Source organism: Equus quagga, chromosome 14, assembly GCF_021613505.1.
Source record: "Equus quagga isolate Etosha38 chromosome 14, UCLA_HA_Equagga_1.0, whole genome shotgun sequence".
Taxonomy (NCBI): Eukaryota; Metazoa; Chordata; class Mammalia; order Perissodactyla; family Equidae; genus Equus; species Equus quagga.
In genome coordinates, this window is record NC_060280.1 from 41,565,141 (window position 1) to 41,584,035 (window position 18,895).

General features: G+C 36.1%; 1 protein-coding gene across 2 annotated transcripts in view; it reads right to left on the reverse strand.

The window, feature by feature from the left end:
* NOX4 (NADPH oxidase 4) overlaps positions 1–18,895 on the reverse strand; it is a 145,250-nt gene that overhangs the window by 5,610 nt on the left and 120,745 nt on the right. For both annotated transcript variants that reach the window (XM_046686204.1, XM_046686205.1), the window contains exons 14-17: positions 16,021–16,140; positions 14,310–14,418; positions 8,405–8,473; positions 6,906–7,006 (exon numbers count right to left, since the gene is read on the reverse strand). In XM_046686204.1, the coding sequence (XP_046542160.1) occupies positions 6,906–7,006; positions 8,405–8,473; positions 14,310–14,418; positions 16,021–16,140 (399 nt within the window). The remainder of the gene's footprint in view (positions 1–6,905; positions 7,007–8,404; positions 8,474–14,309; positions 14,419–16,020; positions 16,141–18,895) is intronic.

Below are 18,895 nucleotides of genomic sequence, written 5' to 3' on the forward strand. Positions count from 1 at the left end.
TCATGGATCTGACACCAAAAGTAAAGCAACAAAAGCAAAAACAGACAAGTGGTATTACATCAAATCAAAAAGCTTCTGCACAGGAAAAGAAACAATCAGCAAAATGAAAAGGCAATCTAAAGAATGGGAGAAAAATATTTGCAAACTACATATCTGATGAGGAGTTAATAGCCAAAATATATAAGGAATTCATACAACTCAATAGCAAAAAAATTTAAAAGAAACAATGGAATTAAAAAATGGGCAAAGGGGGGCCGGCCCGGTGGTGCGGTGGTTAAGTTCGCACATTCTGCTTTGGCGGCCCAGGGTTCGTTGGTTCGGATCCCGGGTGCAGACATGGCACCGCTTGGCAAGCCATGCTGTGGTAGGCGTCCCACATATAAAGTAGAGGAAGATGGGCACGGATGTTAGCTCAGGGCCAGTCTTCCTCAGCAAAAAGAGGAGGATTCACAGCAGATGTTAGCTCAGGGCTAATCTTCCTCAAAAAAAAGAGCAAAGGACGTGAATAGACATTTTTCCAAAAACAATGTTCAAATGGTCAACAGGTACATGAAAAGGTTCTCAACATCACTAATAATCAGGGAAATGCAAATCAAAACCGCAGTGAGATATCACCTCACACCTGTCAGAATGGCTATCATCAAAAAGACAAGAAATAACTGTTGGTGAGGATGTGGAGGAAAGGGAACCCTTGTTCACTATTGGTGGGAATGTAAATTGGTACAGTCACTATGGAAAACAGTATGGAGGTTCCTCAAAACATTAAAAATAGAGCTACAGTATGATCCAGCAATTCCTCTTCTGGGTTTATGTTCAAAGGAAATGAATCACTATCTTGAAGAGATATCTGCATGCCCATGTTCATTGCCAGCATTATTCAGAATAGTCAAGACATTAAAACAACCCTAGTGTCCATCAATTCACGAATGGATAAGGAAAATGTGATGTTACACACACACACAATGAAATAACCTTCAGCCATAAAAAAGAGAGAAATCCTGCCATTTGCAGCACCATGGACGAACGCTGAGGGCATTATGCTAAGTGAAATAAATCAGACAGAGAAAGACAAATACCGTATTTTCTCACTTATACTTGGAATCTACAAAAACAAACTTATAGAAACAGCAAATAGATTGGTGGTTGCCAAGGGCAGGTGGGGGAGGTAAGGAATGGGTGAAGGCTGACAAAGGGTTACAAACTTCTAGTTGAAAGAATAAGTTCTGGGATGTAATGTACGGCATGGTGACTATAGCTAACAATACTGTGTTGTATACGTGAAAGTTGCTAAGAGAGTAGATATCTTAAAAGTTCGCACCACATACACAGAAAAACTGTAATTATGTGCTGTGATAAATATGCCAACCAACCTTACTGTGATAGTCATTTTGCAATATATACATATATCAATTCATTACACTGCACACATTAAACTTATACAATATTATATGTCAATTATATCTCAATAAAGCTGGACAAAACCAACAATATTTTCTCACCCATGTGACAATAAAAATTATTTTGTAATGAATAAATAATAAAACGTAAATAGTTTAAACAATAGAACTAAATTCTACAAGTAAAAACCTCCAAAATACATGAAACAAAAACTGACAGAACTGTAAAGACCGATAAATGTAGAATTATAGTTGATGACTTCAATACTCTTCTCTCAGTAATTGATAAAACAAGTAACCATAAAATTAGTGTATTGAAGACTTGAATAGCACTATCAACCAACTGGAACTAATTGATATTTATAGAGTGCCCTATTCAAAAACAATGGAACAGAAATTCTTTTTGAGTGAGTGTGGAACATTCATCAAGACAGACCATATTCAGGGCAATAAAGCAGGTCTTGATAAATTTTAAAGGATTGAAATCACAAGAAGTACACTTTCTTACCAAAACCCAATAGAACTAGACATCAAGAACAAAAAGATGTCTGTAAAATCCCCACATATTGGGAATTAAACACCATACTTCTAAATAACCAATGGGTCAAAGAAATCACATGGAAAATTAAAAAACATTTTGAACTATAAAAAAATGAAAATAAAACATACTGAAATTTGCGGGATGTGGCTAACATGGTATTTAGAGGGAAATTTATAGTATTAAACACTTTTATTAGAAAAGAATAAAGTTCTGAAATCAATGACCTAAGGTTCCAGCTTAAGAAACTACTAGAAGAGCTAATTAAACCCAAAGTGAGCAGAAGGAAGAAAATAATAAAGTATGAAAATAAATTATCTTCTATTTATTAAAATTTAGATGATTAAAACCAGAGCTAAATACAATGGATTACTTAAATTGAATAAAATTGAACTATTAAATTTATACCATTCCCCAAAGTAGTGTGGTTTTCATTAAAATGAAAAGAGAATGCGTCATTTTGTCTGTTTGTATATATTCTCTGTGAACACTGCATTATGACAATAGGATACCATTATTTTCTTTCTTGGCTTCCATAAGGAAATGTTAGAGTCAGTTTTTCAAATTTTGCAGATTTCCTAAAGATCTGCCTTAAATACTTCATAATGAAATCATTATTTTTAAAGCACCCATATATCATTATTACTTTTTTTTCACATTTTGCTTTTCAATTGTTAACTATTTAACTCTAGGAGATCTTTGTGTACTTTAAGGAGTTCCCCAATGTCACTCTCACTAACTTAATGAAATCCTACAAGATTTTCCAAGATCTACAATTAATCTTTGCAATTCATTTGCACTAAATTTGCATTAGGTTGCTACAATCCAACAATCATCTAGAGATTTATCTACAAAAACTTGTTGAAATGGGTAGAGAGAGACTTTGATCTAAGCAGAGGATGTCGTTTGGGGCAGATGTTGGGAACCAATTCCATAAATGTCCAATATATCTGTGCATAGTTTTCCTATTATATGATACTCATTTTTCCATGCTGATTTGTAAGCGTGGGATCTCATATGATGAGAAGTTATTCACTCTTTGGATATTATTCATTCCTTTATTACAGTGAGTGACTCAACACAGGGACACAGGAGCAAATGTGAGAGACCAAACCTAGGTATTCTTGATCTGTATTGTTTTTAAAACATCATGAGGCAGCAAAATACAGATACGGTCTTAAACGTTGCACTCAGTCCGAGAGTAGTAATTCTCTACTCCAAAGTCCACATAAAGTTAATCCCTTATTTCTCCCTTTGCGTAATACATAAATTCAACTATCTTAAGATGTGATATACATTTTAATTATAAATAATAGGAAACTAAATTTTGGTTAGGTGTAATAAATAATTTTCTGACAGGTTATTAAATACTGTATGGCTTATAAAGTAATATTTAGAATATCTCTTTATGTTTTTGAAAAATTAGTTATTGATGCTTTTAGTATATTACAGTTAATGATCTGCTGCAACATACATGGTAAACACGACAATTTCTCCAACACTTCACTGTCCTCAAGAAGGACACAGTAAAATAAGATTGCCACTCATTCTATTTGGGACAATGCTCTGCTGTAAAGTACATTGAACTTTATAATCAGAAGATGGGATCATGTCTGAATTCTGACTCATTAACCATAGCTTTAGATAAATCGTTATCTTTTTGAGTCCCAGCTTCTTCATTTGTAAAATAATGATGAAAGCAGGGTGACTTCAAAAGCTCCTTCACTTTCCTTGATCATGTAATACCATCATGAAATTCATTTTCTGGATTTCAAAAAGTCATGCAAGGAAGGAACCACTCTCATATACACATACAAAGTAAATCGAGTAAAAATTGATTCAGCCTTTTGGTTTTGCTAAGACTGTACCGAAGTGCGCACACCCTCTAAGCCAGCAATTCCATTTCAAGGAACCTAACCTCCGGCAATACCCTCACAAGAGCATGAGAAAGTGCAAAGATAATTACTACAGCACTGTTTGTAACAGTAAATGACTGGAGGCAACCTAAATATCCATAAGTAGAGTAGTAATGGTCATGTTATCCATATCCTAGAATACTATGAGGTAGAATTACATGAAAATTATCCAGGAACAATATATGACTGTATCTGAAAATCTGAAAAAGACTATATTATTCAATTTTTGTTAAAAAGTTAAGTTTTATATTTTCAATATATATATTTTATAAGTATATGTGTGTGTGTGTGTGTGTGTGTGTGTGTGTATGCCAAGGAGAGCTTAAGCAAATTTAAATGTGTATTCTACACAGTTTATTAAACTAATGCCTACTGGTTAATAAATAACCACTTTCCAAATATTAAATTATAGTCTAACATACTGAATTAAAAATGGTTTAATTTATATGCCTCTCTTCTCTATTTTATCTCTATACGTTCTTTCAGCAATTTATGTACCTAAAGTTAACCAAAATTTTACATCTAGAACAAAGTTTTCTGGGGACCGGCCCCGAGGCCTAGTGGTTAAGTTAGGCATGCTCTGCTTCAGCAGCCCAGGTTCAGTTTCCAGGTGCTGACCTACACCACTAGTCAGTGGCCATGCTGTGGCGGTGACCCACATACAAAATAGAAGAAGACTGGTACAGATGTTAGCTCAGAGTGAATCTTCCTCAGCAAAAAGAGATAAATAAAATGAAGGCTTCTATTAAAATAGTTCATTTTTTTCTAGTTAATGAACCCTTAAGATGTAGATCCACTCTTTTCCTAAGTATGCTACATAAAAATTCTTTTTAAAATAATGCATTTTAGGTGCCTGCCCAGAGCAAATCCGCAAAGCAAAAGTGTTGTACAAAATGTCAACAGTAGATGGCGCACATTTGCTCTTCTTAAACCAGCTTTGCTGGTTCATCTAAAGATCATGAACAACCAACCAGATAAACATAAAAAAATCCCTCTAAATCATGGACAGTATAACAAATGAGAATTCTTAAGGACTAACCAAAGAAACCAAAATCCCAATCTAATTTCTTGTAAACGATCCTCTACTGTTTTGGGGTTTGGTTTCAGAATTGAGCCAAAAAAAAAAAGCTGTCAAAGTTTCCAGCACTATACTATGAAAACTAATAAAATAATGTTTGTCAGAGGTCAGCTTAATGCCATTAAAGAGGAAAAGTGTGCGGTGCACAGCAAGACCCAAGTGAGTATGACAAGATTATCACATCTAAGATGGATGATAGTGGAAAAAGATAGCAAAGGAATATAACCAAAACTGGGTTGAAATTTTTTTAAATTCCGTAGTTCACCTTTACCTAAGGCCCTGAAGGACCTCTGCTTTGTAAAGAATGATTTCCTCTTCAACCCAAACTACTTCATCCAGGGAAAGGAAATATTACAGAAGTGGTTTCAAACACGGCTGCAATGTGAATTACATGGGTAGCTACACTCCTATTTACATTTTGCTTCTTGGGCTCCACACTATTATTCCTAAAACGAAATCTCTGAAGATGGAGTCAAGGGCCATGATGAAGCAGTGGTTCCTTCAATGAATCATAGTCATCCATGAATTTGTGAATTGGGGCTTTTAAATATTCTCCATCTAATAAGCTGCCCCATGCATTTACAATCAAATAACCTTTTTATATTCATCAAAATGTATTTTTATAATTATGGATTAATCAACTATATGTTATTAATTGCAATGATAACTCAATCCAGAAGAAAAAATTAACACTGGAGCTTTATGGTCACAGGGAATTTTATAAATTAAATCTTCAATTTATGTACATTCGTATTGCAGAAGGATGTTTAATTTAGCAACACAAGTATGAAAATGTAAAAATATACTGAATTTTGATAAAATTCTGCAGGTTAAACAGGGTAGAAATCTAAGTTCAAGCAGAAAAAAGAATGATGTAAAATTTCCCGCTGCTAAGGAAAGCTTGTGTATCTTCACAATATGAGGTTGGTATCAAGAAACTATGATATTTAGATTCCATCAGACATGTTGAAAAGAGTTACATCAATTTTAAAATGTCAACATCTGAAATATGTTAGAAATTACAGCCTTTGCAACTATTTAAACTTATGATGAAACTATTTCGATGCCAACTTTAAAATGTGTGAGTGGGTATAAGGTTTTTGAAATGCGTTTAGAATTCTTGTAGATCATTGCCAGGCACCAGGATAAGTTTACAGAAGGCAAATGGGCTGGCCAGTCTGCCCTAAAATAAATGCTTTTCTTCAACAGTGATCTCTTCAGATCCCAGACACAGTCCATAATGCTAAGGTTCTTCACAGGAGTGCAGTCACGTACCACGCAAAGACACTTCAATCAACGACGGACCGCATATATGACAGTGGTCTCATAACACTAGGACCTTATAACCTGGGTGTGTGGTGGGCTACACCACGTAGGTTTGTGTAAGTACACTCTAGGCTGTGCACACAGTGACGAAATTGCCTAACAACACGTTTCCCAGAACACATCCTCATCGCTAAGTGATGCATGACGGCATAGCTTCCTAGAAAAACAAATTATGTTTGGAAATATTCCTGTTTAGAGATCGCACATTACAACTAAGAGTTTTTAAAAATGTATTCATTGTGGTCAAAAAATCTGATTTTTAATTGCATTCATTGTTAGAACTATTTGTAGAGCTCCCTTGTTTGGCAACACGGTTTTGAAAAACCTTTCTAATGACCACCTGATATATACTGAGGGAATGAATACCCACGCTAATATGGATCGACGCAAATTTAAAAGCAGGTAGGGAGTCTGGTTCATAAATACTTTATAGACTCTTTCTAAGCCAAATTTTAATGATTTGGCATTACAGATACTTGAGGTGGTCCCTGCTTTGTTTCCTCCTTTGAGAGTGATAATTGAGTGTTTAAGTGACTTTGTAATTTGTAAACCCATTACTAATTCATCCTTAAAAACTTCATGTAATGACTTGGGAATATTTTCATTTGATCATTAACCACATGTCAAATTTTCTGAGAAATAGTACTTACCCTCGGTTACATTTTGCTATTTCATCAAACAGGAGTTTCCACCGAGGACGTCCAATAAAAAGTCTTGAATTCAGTGCTTGATATTTTTCTCCAATTATCTTCTGCCAAAAAGAAAGCACTATATTTTATAATGACATAGAGTTGGGCAAATCCCTCATTTCTCTAACATCATTTTTGCTACTGCTGTGGCTTCCTACCAAATTGCCGTGATATAAAGAATGTAAGTATCAAATGGCAACCTATTAAGTAAAGTCATTTAGAAGCATCATTTCCTGTCTCTTTTCCTTTAAAACCCATTCTCTTCTTGAATGCCATTATTACAAATGGCTGATTTTCCTACACTTTCAGTGAATTGCCTCATTTTTAAACAACTTCAAAGAATGCATTCTAATTGCCTACTCTCAAGAAAGGACGCAGCGCATAAACTTTATTGAAGTGTTTTCGCACTGCAAATATAGTTGTCATATCTGGCTCATTATCTGAGTAAAATTTTATAAATTATGATCATAGATTTGAGAAAATGATCCTAGACAAGGCAGCCTAAACAGAAGAGTCTGCAACCTTGGGTCTACCAACAAATAATTTCTAGTGGACCAGTGTTTGCAATTAACAGAATATTAGATCTGAACTGGTGGTGAAGAGTCAGAATGAAGGGAGAAAAGAGGAGAGAGTCCGAGTTCCACGCAGACAAACTGCGAACCAGATATAATTTATGCTCCGTACCTTAATTATAGCGATACCAGGAGGAATAATGAGACTGACTAGCTTCATGAGAGCAGTCAAATGAAATATTTTTTACATACTAAGTGGCATAGAAATCTGACTAGAAAAAATAGGGTTAGATTAGTTTTGAAGTAATTCACAAGCATTCCTTTTCTGTATTCAAAGTACGACAGAAAATGCATGATGGAAAATGCTAAAATAAAACTTGTGAAAGCGTACACAGCCAGATTTATCCACCTATGCAGCTCTTCAATGTTGTCTGTAAAGATAAGTTTCTTCACCTATGATATCGGGACAGCAATATCATCTACCTCCTGAATCTGTTCAGTGTCTAGCACAGCGTCTAACACAGTAGGTAAACAATGCGTGACGCCTATTATGAGTTTTTTTCAGTTTCCCTTAAAGGGAAATAAGCTTAATTGTGTGTGACCTTATTTTCTCTCTCCACATAAAACCTCCCCTCGATGCACACAACCACAGGACTCTTCACTTATGGATTGATCTCTAGAGGTAAAGAACTTGAGGCGACAGTGAAGAGGAGAGAGATGAACTCAGAAGGTCCGCTCCAGCTTCCTCTGAGAAGGACAAACGAAAGGCATAATACAGTTGACTTCAAGGACAAGGCACGAATTTTCTGGACACATTCCAGAAGAGGCCTTCCTCTGGGAAACTGCTTTTCAAACAACCTGCAGAAATTTTCTTCCAGCACAGCCCCTACAGTAAATCTTCCGTTATCAAGAGGCTTGTTTAATTTACAATAGCATCCAACCACATACCTGTATGCCATCTGTTTGACTGAGGTACAGCTGGATGTTGACATAGTCAGGTCTGTTCTCTTGCCAAAACTGAGAGATATAAAAGTAAATAGACATTAAAATTCTTTCTATACACTCAGACTTCCTCCTCTTCTAACATATGTGATTCTAGGATTTGTTAAGATGTACCCTGTCTAATCACAGTCAACATCTACAAGCAAATGTGTACATATATACAAACATACATACATATGCGCCATATACATGGCAGATTCTAGCATTACCCACCTGTCGCCCACTGGTATAATCAGGTACGATGGTGGTCGTGGAAGGGAATAATTCTCTTTTATCTTTATAGATCAAAACCTAGCGTGCTAAATACTATGCTAATATTCCCCTAAATCCTTCCCACATATTTCTTATTTTATTCCCTATAAGTCCCTAAATTTCACCCAAGAGTTCACTCATAAAGAATATGATTTTCTAAAAAAACCCAGAAAGTCAATAGTGATACAAACAAAACAAAAACAAACAAACAAAAGGCACTGTTGTCATTCCTACTCCTACCCCCCAGCACTGGTTTCCCTTGTATAAGGATGTAGGAGGCAGGAAATACACCTGCTAAAATAAAATAGTCTGGAAAAAATCTCGAACCTTTCATTATCTTGAAAAATAAACTAACTAAAAAGAAATATCACCTGAGGGAGAATAAATTCAACAAAAGGGGTAAAAAGGTTTTTGTTGTCCCTGTATGCTTCCTTTTTCCAGAAGATAAAAATGAGTCTATTAACGATTGGCCATGCTCAGACTGACCCCTTGACTTCTGAAATCTACATTTTAAAAAAATATTATTCTTCTTAGGGCCTCCTTTCACCATCCTGAAATAAGGAGAAGCTGAAAGATAAGGAAAAGGCATCAAAAGTAGAAGTGGAACACAGAAAGAAAGAAACACAGTAGAAAGAAAGGAACACGGCAGCCATGCTGTGCTCTTTTGAGAATAGAGATGAGTGTCTGATGTGTGGATCCTAAGGAAAGGCTTAGAAGAGACCAGCGCTTCTTCAATAGCCCAACTATTTCTGGAGCATAGGTAGGCATAGTGGGTTTACTTGAGATGGTAAAGCTTTGCTGGACCTTGTTGCAGCAAAAGGATCAACTGATTTAAAGTATTGTTTCTATACGGTGTGAAAGTAATGATTTTTTTTAAATGGATATATTGCAACTCAAAGTAGAAGTTTCAGGAATGCAAAGGAAGTCATTTTGCAAATAGGGGGTGATTAAGTAGGATTTCATCACCCCTCTGACACTCTTTACAATGGTAAAGGCACCTGGCAAGTAACTAACTAAGAGGCTTGTTTCTATTGCCATTTCTGTCTGGCCCAGAGATTTCTAGAGTTACTCAACTTATCCAGGCCTCAGTTTCTTCATCAGGACAATGGTAGGGTTGAATGACATTATCTCACAGGTCTCTTCCAGATCTAAAATTATACATTTTCTAACAGCTGGCAACTCTGAATTATAAAATCCCAATAAAAACATTTACTTGAAAAGTGGTAAGTGATGATTCTCAGCACTCATAATATTCTTAATATATAATCATTAATTACATTCCATCGAATAGTTGTGGCAAGTTACATCCAAATGCTAAATTCATTTTAAGGCCACTTCTGAACAGAATCAGGGTTTATAAATTTTAATTGTGATGAAACTGATGAATTTTAAGGTGCCAGTAATGGACAGCATCTCACAAAACACATGGTTTGTGTTGACTCTTGTCTTAAATGTCTACCAGGATGCTGCTCTGAGATCAAACCAATGACTCCTGCATCAATAACTGGCGTTTGGTGCCCATAGTCCCCAGAGAGGACAGTGCAAATTTAAATAACGTTTTTAAGGATTTCAATGTCTCTATTTTAACTTATCCCTCACTGAAGACAAACAATAATATCCACTAAAGGAACAATTTTCTCCAAGTCCAGACAGCAGGTAAAAGATAAATAAAAGGATGAACACAATCTTGCAAATAGATGAGGATTGTATTATCATGCACAAAGACTGTGTTTTTCATTTTTATTTCTCGTGTCTATCACTCTTCCTTATTTTTCTCACAAATAAAAAATAACAGGATGTGAGTCCTGGAAGAATTTTACAGATCACTAATAAGAATGATAGCAATCATTTAGTAAATACCTTCAATATGATAGATTTTGAGATACGGTAAAGCTAAATCTCATGGCAGGCTCTAACTGCTGTTATCCTCATTTACAAACTGAAAGCATAAATAAGGTTTATAGAGTAGGTTAAGTGATTTATCCACAGTCTCACAGCTAGTATGAGGCAGAGCCACTGCTCCATTGTGTGTGACAGACTCCAAACGCCTGATGTAGCCCTGGCCCCTCACTGTGATTTTTCCAATGTGACCTATAGAGGTGAAGTGACTTGAAGCAAGTCACGTAGCTACTTACTGCAGAGCTGGGCCCAGATCACCTGACCTGGCCTTGCACTCTTACCTTAAATCACCAGGTTAGACAATCTGGCCAAGCAAAAGCTACCTAAGGTAATCATTTTTTTTTTTGTAATCATTTCAGATAGTTTGACACCAAGACCGTGGCTAAGGCAGCTAGAGAGCTATGCCCTAGGAATTCTAGAATAATGTGAAAGGACTCACAGTTGGAACAAGATTGAAAGACTCTATGTTTTCATTTAGTTTTCAAAAATACTTTCACCTACCCTCACAGAGACCATATGTAAAGTCACTATGCTTTATTGCTATTGGTCTCTCTCTCTCTCTTTACCCCCTCCCTCTCACTTGCTCTCTTGCTAACACACACACACACACACACACACACACACACTGAACTTTGTAACACAGTTGCCAATAGAGAAAATAATAAAAGTCTTTTCTTTTTAACATCCTCCTTGGAGGTGCAATTGAAGGACCAGTGTTCATCTTGCCGGTGTGAAAAATCAAAACAAATATGCAGAGGTGTGTGTGGAAGATAATCATGACCACATTGTTTACACTCGTTTTCAGCTTTTATACTATTTATTCCATGGAATCCTAAAGGTAAAGCACATCCATCAAAAAACTTGAAAAGGAAAGAAAACTTAAATCTTAAGATTAACTCCTTTGAAGATCCAACCACTTACATTCTTTTCTTTCCTTTATTCCTTTCTTTCTCTGCTACTTGTTCTATAAAGCATTTACTATTCAAATTTGCCTTTCCACATCTTGGATCCAATTATAGCCTTTTACTTAAAAATATATATATATATAGGCTCTACGTATCAGTTAAAAAATATGTAAAAACAATTAGAAAAATGGGGAAAGGTAGAATTAGGAAACCCCAAGAGTAATAAAAGTGGTTGATAATCATAAAAAGAGAGGTTCAATTTCCCTAGCATTCAGGGGAAAATACAATGAGACCCCACTGTTTAAGAGATTGGTAGAAATTTAAAAGATTGGTAATATAATGTTTTGGAATACATTTCCCTTATATTCTTTGGCAGAAATGTAAATTGTTTTAGTTTCTTTGGGGGGTGTTTTGTCAGCATATATTAAAAATTGAAATTAATTCACAACCTCCTTAACACCTCCAACTCAGAAAGTCCAGTCTCTGGCATCAACCTAGAAAAAATATTCACAAATTTGAGAGTGGTGATTTTGCCCTTCTTGAAAGTTGCTTTTCCCTTTGTCACAGGACAGATGTGCCTCTTGGTTTCCTACTACATCACTGGCCACTCTGACAATCTCCTTTGTTGGTTATTACTCATCTTTTGCTCCTCCAGAAATTGCAGTACTCTAGGACTTGGTATTATTATAATTATTATTATTATTATTTTTGCTGAGGGAGATTCACCCTGAGCTAACATCCATGCCAATCTTCCTCTAGTTTTTAGTAGGTGAGCTGCCAGCACAGCATGGCTGCTAACTGAGTGGTGTCAGTCTGCACCTGGGAACCGAACCTGGCCCACTGAAGCGGAGCATGCTGAGCTTAACCACACACTTCTAAGATGATCTACAGTCATATCAATCTGCTCAAATGCTTTCAATGGCTTGTCATCTCTCCCTTTTTTTCTCTCCTGATTCAGCAGGCCCTTGGTGGCCCTCAGGAATCTGCACATTTTTTTTATTCTGGTAAAACATACATAAAATTTACCGTCTTAACCATCTGTTAAGTGTACAGTTCAGTCACATTACTTACATTCACATTTTTGTGCAACCATCAACCACCATCCATCTCCAGAACTGTTTCATCTTCCTAAACTGAAACTCTGTATCCACTAAACATTAACTCCTCATTCGCTCTCCCCACCAGCCCTGGCAACCACCGTCCTACTTTCTGTTTCTAGGAGTTAGACTTGCTAGGTATCGCATATAAGCAGAATCACACAATATTTGTCCTTTTGTGTCTAGTTACATAGTAATAAGTTAAAAAAATAAGCAATTTGCAGAATGATACAAATAGTGTGATTGAATTTATTGAACACTCATGAGTTACATCTAGTTATATAGATTGGGCGGGAACTTTGCTTTATCTGAATTTTTGAAAAATTTGCAGCAAGGATGCATATGTGTATTACTTATACAACTTGAAAAAATAAAGATAGACATATTAATACATAAATAAAAGGTTAATTGCAGAATAGATAAAAATGCCTGCTTTCATCTCTGTAAGAAAGAAAACTTGGGGACTGGCCCCATGGCCAAGTGGTTAAAGTTCTGTGCGCTCCACTTTAGCAGCCTGGGGTCTCAGGTTCAGATCCCAGGTGTGGACCTACTCCACCTGTCAGCCATGTTGTGAAGGCATCCCACGTACAAATTAGAGGAAGATTGGCACAAATGTTAGCTCAGGGCTAATCTTCCTCAAGCAAAAAAAAGGAAAGAAAGAGGAAGATTGGCAAGGAACGTTAGCTCAGGGTGAATCCTCCTCACCAAAAAAGAAAAAAAAGGAAAGAAAATTTAGAATTCAGGATTTTTGAAATTCTGCATACTGTGCCAGAAGTCTGGTGATGGTCCATTTGGAATATTAAAGGTAGAGACAGGGCCAGCCTTGGTGGCCTAGTGGTTAAGTTCAGCATGCTCCAGTTTGGCGGCCCAGCTTCGGCTCCAGGTTGTGGACCTACACCACTCGTCAGTGGCCATGCTGTGGCGGCAGGTGGCTCACATACAAGAAAGAGGAAGATCGGCAACAGACATTAGCTTGGCAATAGATGTTAGCTCAGGGAAAATCTTCCTCAGCAAAAAGAGGAAGATTGGCAACAGATGTTAACTCAGGGCCACTCTTCCTCAGCAAAAAAAAACAAAGTGGAGATTAGCGCTACTAAAACAAAGGATGGAATGTGTAGTAGCAATTGTCCACAGATATTTTCCTCCATCTGTCCTCCATCACCACCCTATAGCATACATTTGCATACATCGCCAGCCATATGCATACATTTCTGTGTTAAAATGTTTCATAGATATATATGCATACTCACAGATATCAATATCTGAAAAGATGTGTACCAAATTATGAACAGATGTTAGCTCTGTTTTTTTAAGTTTAAGGGATTGTTTTTCCCTCCTTACTTTTTTTTTTTTAAGATTTTATTTTTCCTTTTTCTCCCAAAGCTCCCCGGTACATAGTTGTGCATTTTTAGTTGTGGGTCCTTCTAGTTGTGGCATGTGGGATGCCGTCTCACTGTGGCCTGACGAGCAGTGCCATGTCTGTGCCCAGGATCCAAACTGGTGAAACCCTGGGCCCCCAAAGCAGAGCGCACGACCTTAACCACTCAGCCACAGGGCCGGCCCCTCCTCCTTACTTCCTAACTGCATATTTTCTGGTTTATTCTATAGCAAGCGTTTATTACTTTTGTAATTTGAAAGAAAACAGCTACTTTTTTAAATTAAAAAAAACTGCAAAAGTAAAAACAAACCTAATTTTACCTTGTTATACAACATACAGAGTAAGTCTGCAAACCAGCGGAAGGACTGGATGTCTCTGCACACCCAAATAAAATACAGTCTTCTAAGCTTGTATGGTCTCCAGTCATCCCTTTAAAATTAAAATTATATGACAGTGATTAGAATGGCAAAAAAAATTTTAAGAATCCCTGTATCCTTGAAAGTTTGCTTCTCATCAGTAAGCAACCAATAGAAAAACCAGTCATTTACATTCTAGCATCTGACATAGCACTTCCTATAACTCCCAAATGAATTTAAATTGCAATCTATTGACTCAAAGGCATGATATACTCCATGAATTTAAGTGTTTATGCTTGTGAATATTATATGCACATCACCCATTTCTAGCTGAAGGCAATAAACTAAAATCATGGATCAGAATAATACCGGTTCTGCATCTCCGAAAACAAGTCCTCTATTTTCAGTAAATTCTTTCACTCATCTGGGCTCCAGTGGTCATCAGTCTTGCTCTGGCTTCCAGGCAAACTGAGCCAAAACCATTCCAGAAAGTTGGTTGTTTATCCTCTTCTTAATAATCATTAAAGAAAGAGATTTCACAACCACCTACTATGTAATGCATTCCAGCAACTCATAATTCCAAGTCTGGATTCCTATTTATAATTATGAGGTAGCCTTGAGGTTAAGAAAACACTCTTCTGCTTTCTTAACTTTAGGTATCCAAATAACTCACAATATGTTTTCAAAACCAAATCATTTCTGGCTTGGAATATGGTTATTTTTCTCTGAACCTCGCCCAAATCCCAAATTTACATAAAGTATTTAAAATTGAAATAAAATATCATTGAAACACATCACTTCAAGTTATTTCTTTTTTAGTACTCCATAAAACAGACTTTTAATGCAAATTCTGTCTTCTTGAAAAGTGAATGGAATAGATTTGAGAATAATTTCCTACTGTCATTTTGTTTGTATTTTCAGGACAATTAATACTGATCAATTAATTTTTGCTTACCATCTTAGGATTAAAATAATGGAAATAGTATTTCCTGGTTAAGCAATCTTAACTTGGAACTTTTTCTGTTCTTCAGTGTGTAACAAATTTGCTGGGTAAAAGACCAAGGAATGATGTGCTCATTTGTCATCTCCTCAGAAAAGCTTACCCTGACCACACTTCTACAGTAACCCTGACCCTTTATTTCTATGTCCCATTAATCTCTTCTTTCATCAGAGTTCTAATATTTTCTAAAATAATGTCATTTATGAATTTCTCACAGATTTATTTTTCACCTGCACCATTTGAACGTAAGCTTTTTAAGGATAAGGGACTCTGTTTCACTCATTGCTGTATTACCAGAATCTATAAGATCAATTGGCAGATAGGTGCTCAAAAATATTTGTTGACTGAATGAATGAGTAGTATCAGTTACCAGTGATGTGGAAGCAGAGACACAGAGGCTGGTGGGATGACTTTAAAAGAGGAAAAGGACAGCAGAGAAGTGCTTAATTGTCATACTGACATATATTACAAGAGAGCACGCTGAAAGCCATAGACCACATATTGAGAACCACATACTGAGAACCACTGAATTTTTCCCCTCATCAATCAGTAAATCGAGTTCCTTGAGCCACAAGCAGAAGAACTCTGTAAGGAGTTCCTTCATCCTGAAAGAGAGACGTCTGAAATACCGGCAGTTTTCTATCTTGACTAATAATATGGATCAAAATGACATACAGCAGGGTGTTGAGTATTGACGCAAATGGAGTTACTCCAATGCCTCCGGCCACGCAGAGGCTAACCTCATAGTTCAGGGATTCCTCAAATGGACTTCCAAAGGGACCATCAATGTACAGCCTGTGGAGAAAGCAGACAAAGGTGGGAAACAGGAAAATAAGTTAAATGAATTTCCTACAATAAATAGCAAACATGCTGAATCCCATTTGTAGGCTTTGTGATGGCTCAGGCCTTATTTCATTGTTTCTCATAGTGATAAGCCTACAGGGACAAGAAATGTTGTCTATGAACTGTCAATATGAAAGCAAGCACATCTGTTTCTAAGTATGCTGTTTTTGAAGGAAACATTAATTAAAAATATAAATAAATGTATATGAGACCATGACAGATAGCTAAGGACAAGTTAAAGCTCTGAACATATTACTATATTTGACCAAATTAAAATACCAATTGTTTTACTGAGTCTGAATGCAATAATAACGTTCTCTTCAATGGCAAAGTCATTAGCAGAAATATTTTCTGAAACATTTACTATGTGCACAAAAAAGAAGTAGGAGGAAAGAAAAGAAACTAACACAGTTCCTCCTCTTTCCCTAGTTAGTTCTATTAGTGTAGAAACAGCTAGAGAAGAATCTCAGAGGAATCTCTAATTACTCTACTTGTGATTATATATTCAAATGTGCGTGTGTGTGAGTGTGTGTGTGAAATCCTCTTAACTACAACAAAACTTGCTAATTGTTCACTCAATATTTGTTCTGTCGTTCTTTCTTAGTAACAAAACATTAATTTTATTCAGAGAAGCAAAGTGCCCAGCCAAAATACTACATTTCCCAGACTCCCTTGCATCTAGTTTGGCTGTGTGACTATGTTCTGGCCAATGTGGTGTAAATGGAAGTATAACTGGAAAAACTGGAAGGCTCCTTGAAGGAAGCTGTCTCTGTTGAACGTTGCAACTCTTTATCCCTCCTCCTTTCTTTCCTCCTTTCCAACACCTGAAATGTTGACTTGATGGTCTAAATACTTATCTTTGATGACTGTAAAATTACCAAATCCTCTATGGACTGCCCTGACCCAGATATCTTTATGTTAAAGAAAAATAAACACTTACATATGTAAGATACTGCCATTTTAAAGCTTTTTTTCTGTTACAAAAAATAACTTTTGTCAAAAATAGTAACTGTCCAAAGAAACATATTTGTATAGCCAGGCTTATGAGATATGTGTCTTTATTGTTAAAAGCTATTGCAACCGTAGATCACTTAAGATTAAACATCTGTGGGCTTACCAGTTAAGTATTTGGTAAATGTTTGCTAAATGAATTAATGAATGAGCAGTCTTTTGACTGTTGCACTCTATGGCATGTGGTCTGTGTGATACACTACTAGTCATTGCCAACATCTGGTTTCCTTTCCTCCTGGGTATTCAGTAGGCTATCCACCCTGGGCTTTTGGTGGTTGTATTGAATGATATGCCTAACTCTGACTACTGGGATGTGAGTGGAAGCAATACTTGTTACTTCTGGAATGAGGCAGGGAAAATCTCTTTCACTTCCATAGGAACTAAAAGCTATCAGTTAAACCAGAAAACTAAAGCCAACTGGATCCCGGACCTATCACTTGCAAGAAGTTGTCCTGGAGAGCCACTGGAGCCCCAGAAGACACTGTATGAGCAAGAAATAAATCTGGTTTGTGTTTCATCACATTTTCAGGAATATTTCAATGTTAACTAGTTACTGCAGCAGAAATTCGACATCACGACTACTGCACGCACGTTACAGACTTAAATCCCAAAGGTCAACTTGAAAGAAGGCTTCTTTAAAAAAAAATACTACATCTAATACAAAAGCTACTTATTGCCCCTCAAGGAAAAATAACCAAAGTTTAAATGCTTAAGGTAGTTTTCAAAACACAGCAGAAATCCAGAAAATACTGATAGGTCATAGACTCACCACATGCTTCATTCTTATTACATCCATTTCATTCACATTGTATAACTTATTCATTCAACAACCATGTGCCACGTGCCAACTATTTCTTTGATACTATTTTGGACCCGAAGATAAAAATGACACCATATTTACCCTAACAAGAGTTTTCACATCTTCCTATGAAAACCACATTAAACGGATTGCAGCATGAAAGAATTACCACAATGCATTGATCTTTATGAAGATAAGATCTTCTTAAAAAACATCAGTGTTGAAATTGGCGGATAATTTTAACATTTATTTACAGAGTAGAATTTAAGATAGGATTGTTTGTGCTTGCCTAAAGGGGTTTAGTTTCTCAAGCACAGTGCTTTAAAAAGATATTTCCACTGAACAGCAAAACAATAACCTTAAAATAAAGCTACTAGTAGAAGATATTTGAAAGTTAATGATACAATATATTGGATTATTAACAGAAATCTCAAAATATTAGGGGCTCAAAAACAACACACCAGGCCTTTAACATGCCAAAGTACCTTCATAATCTCCAAGCAGGGGACACACAAAATGTAAACATATTTCACCAGAAATTCTTTTTCTCCACAAAATATTTACTAAGATTTCAAAGAATAGAAAACAATTTAGGAAATGGAGACCTAGAGTCAAGAAAAAAAAATATTTCTCTTTAACAGACTATTTCCCTTGTGGGTTTTCTCAAAGGATAACTTTAGCTACAATAGAGATTGTAAAAATATTTTAAAGGTCAAATAAACGGGGGGAGAGACTTAACGTGCTTTTATTTCATTCAACATATAATAATGGAAAGTTTAGTATGAGTAAGGCCCACTGATACCTGCTGTAGCAAAACAAAGAAAAAAAGCAAAAAACAGGAAGATGAGTGATTGTAATGTCTGTCCTCAAAGTGGTTATAAAGAAGGAAGTGGCTAG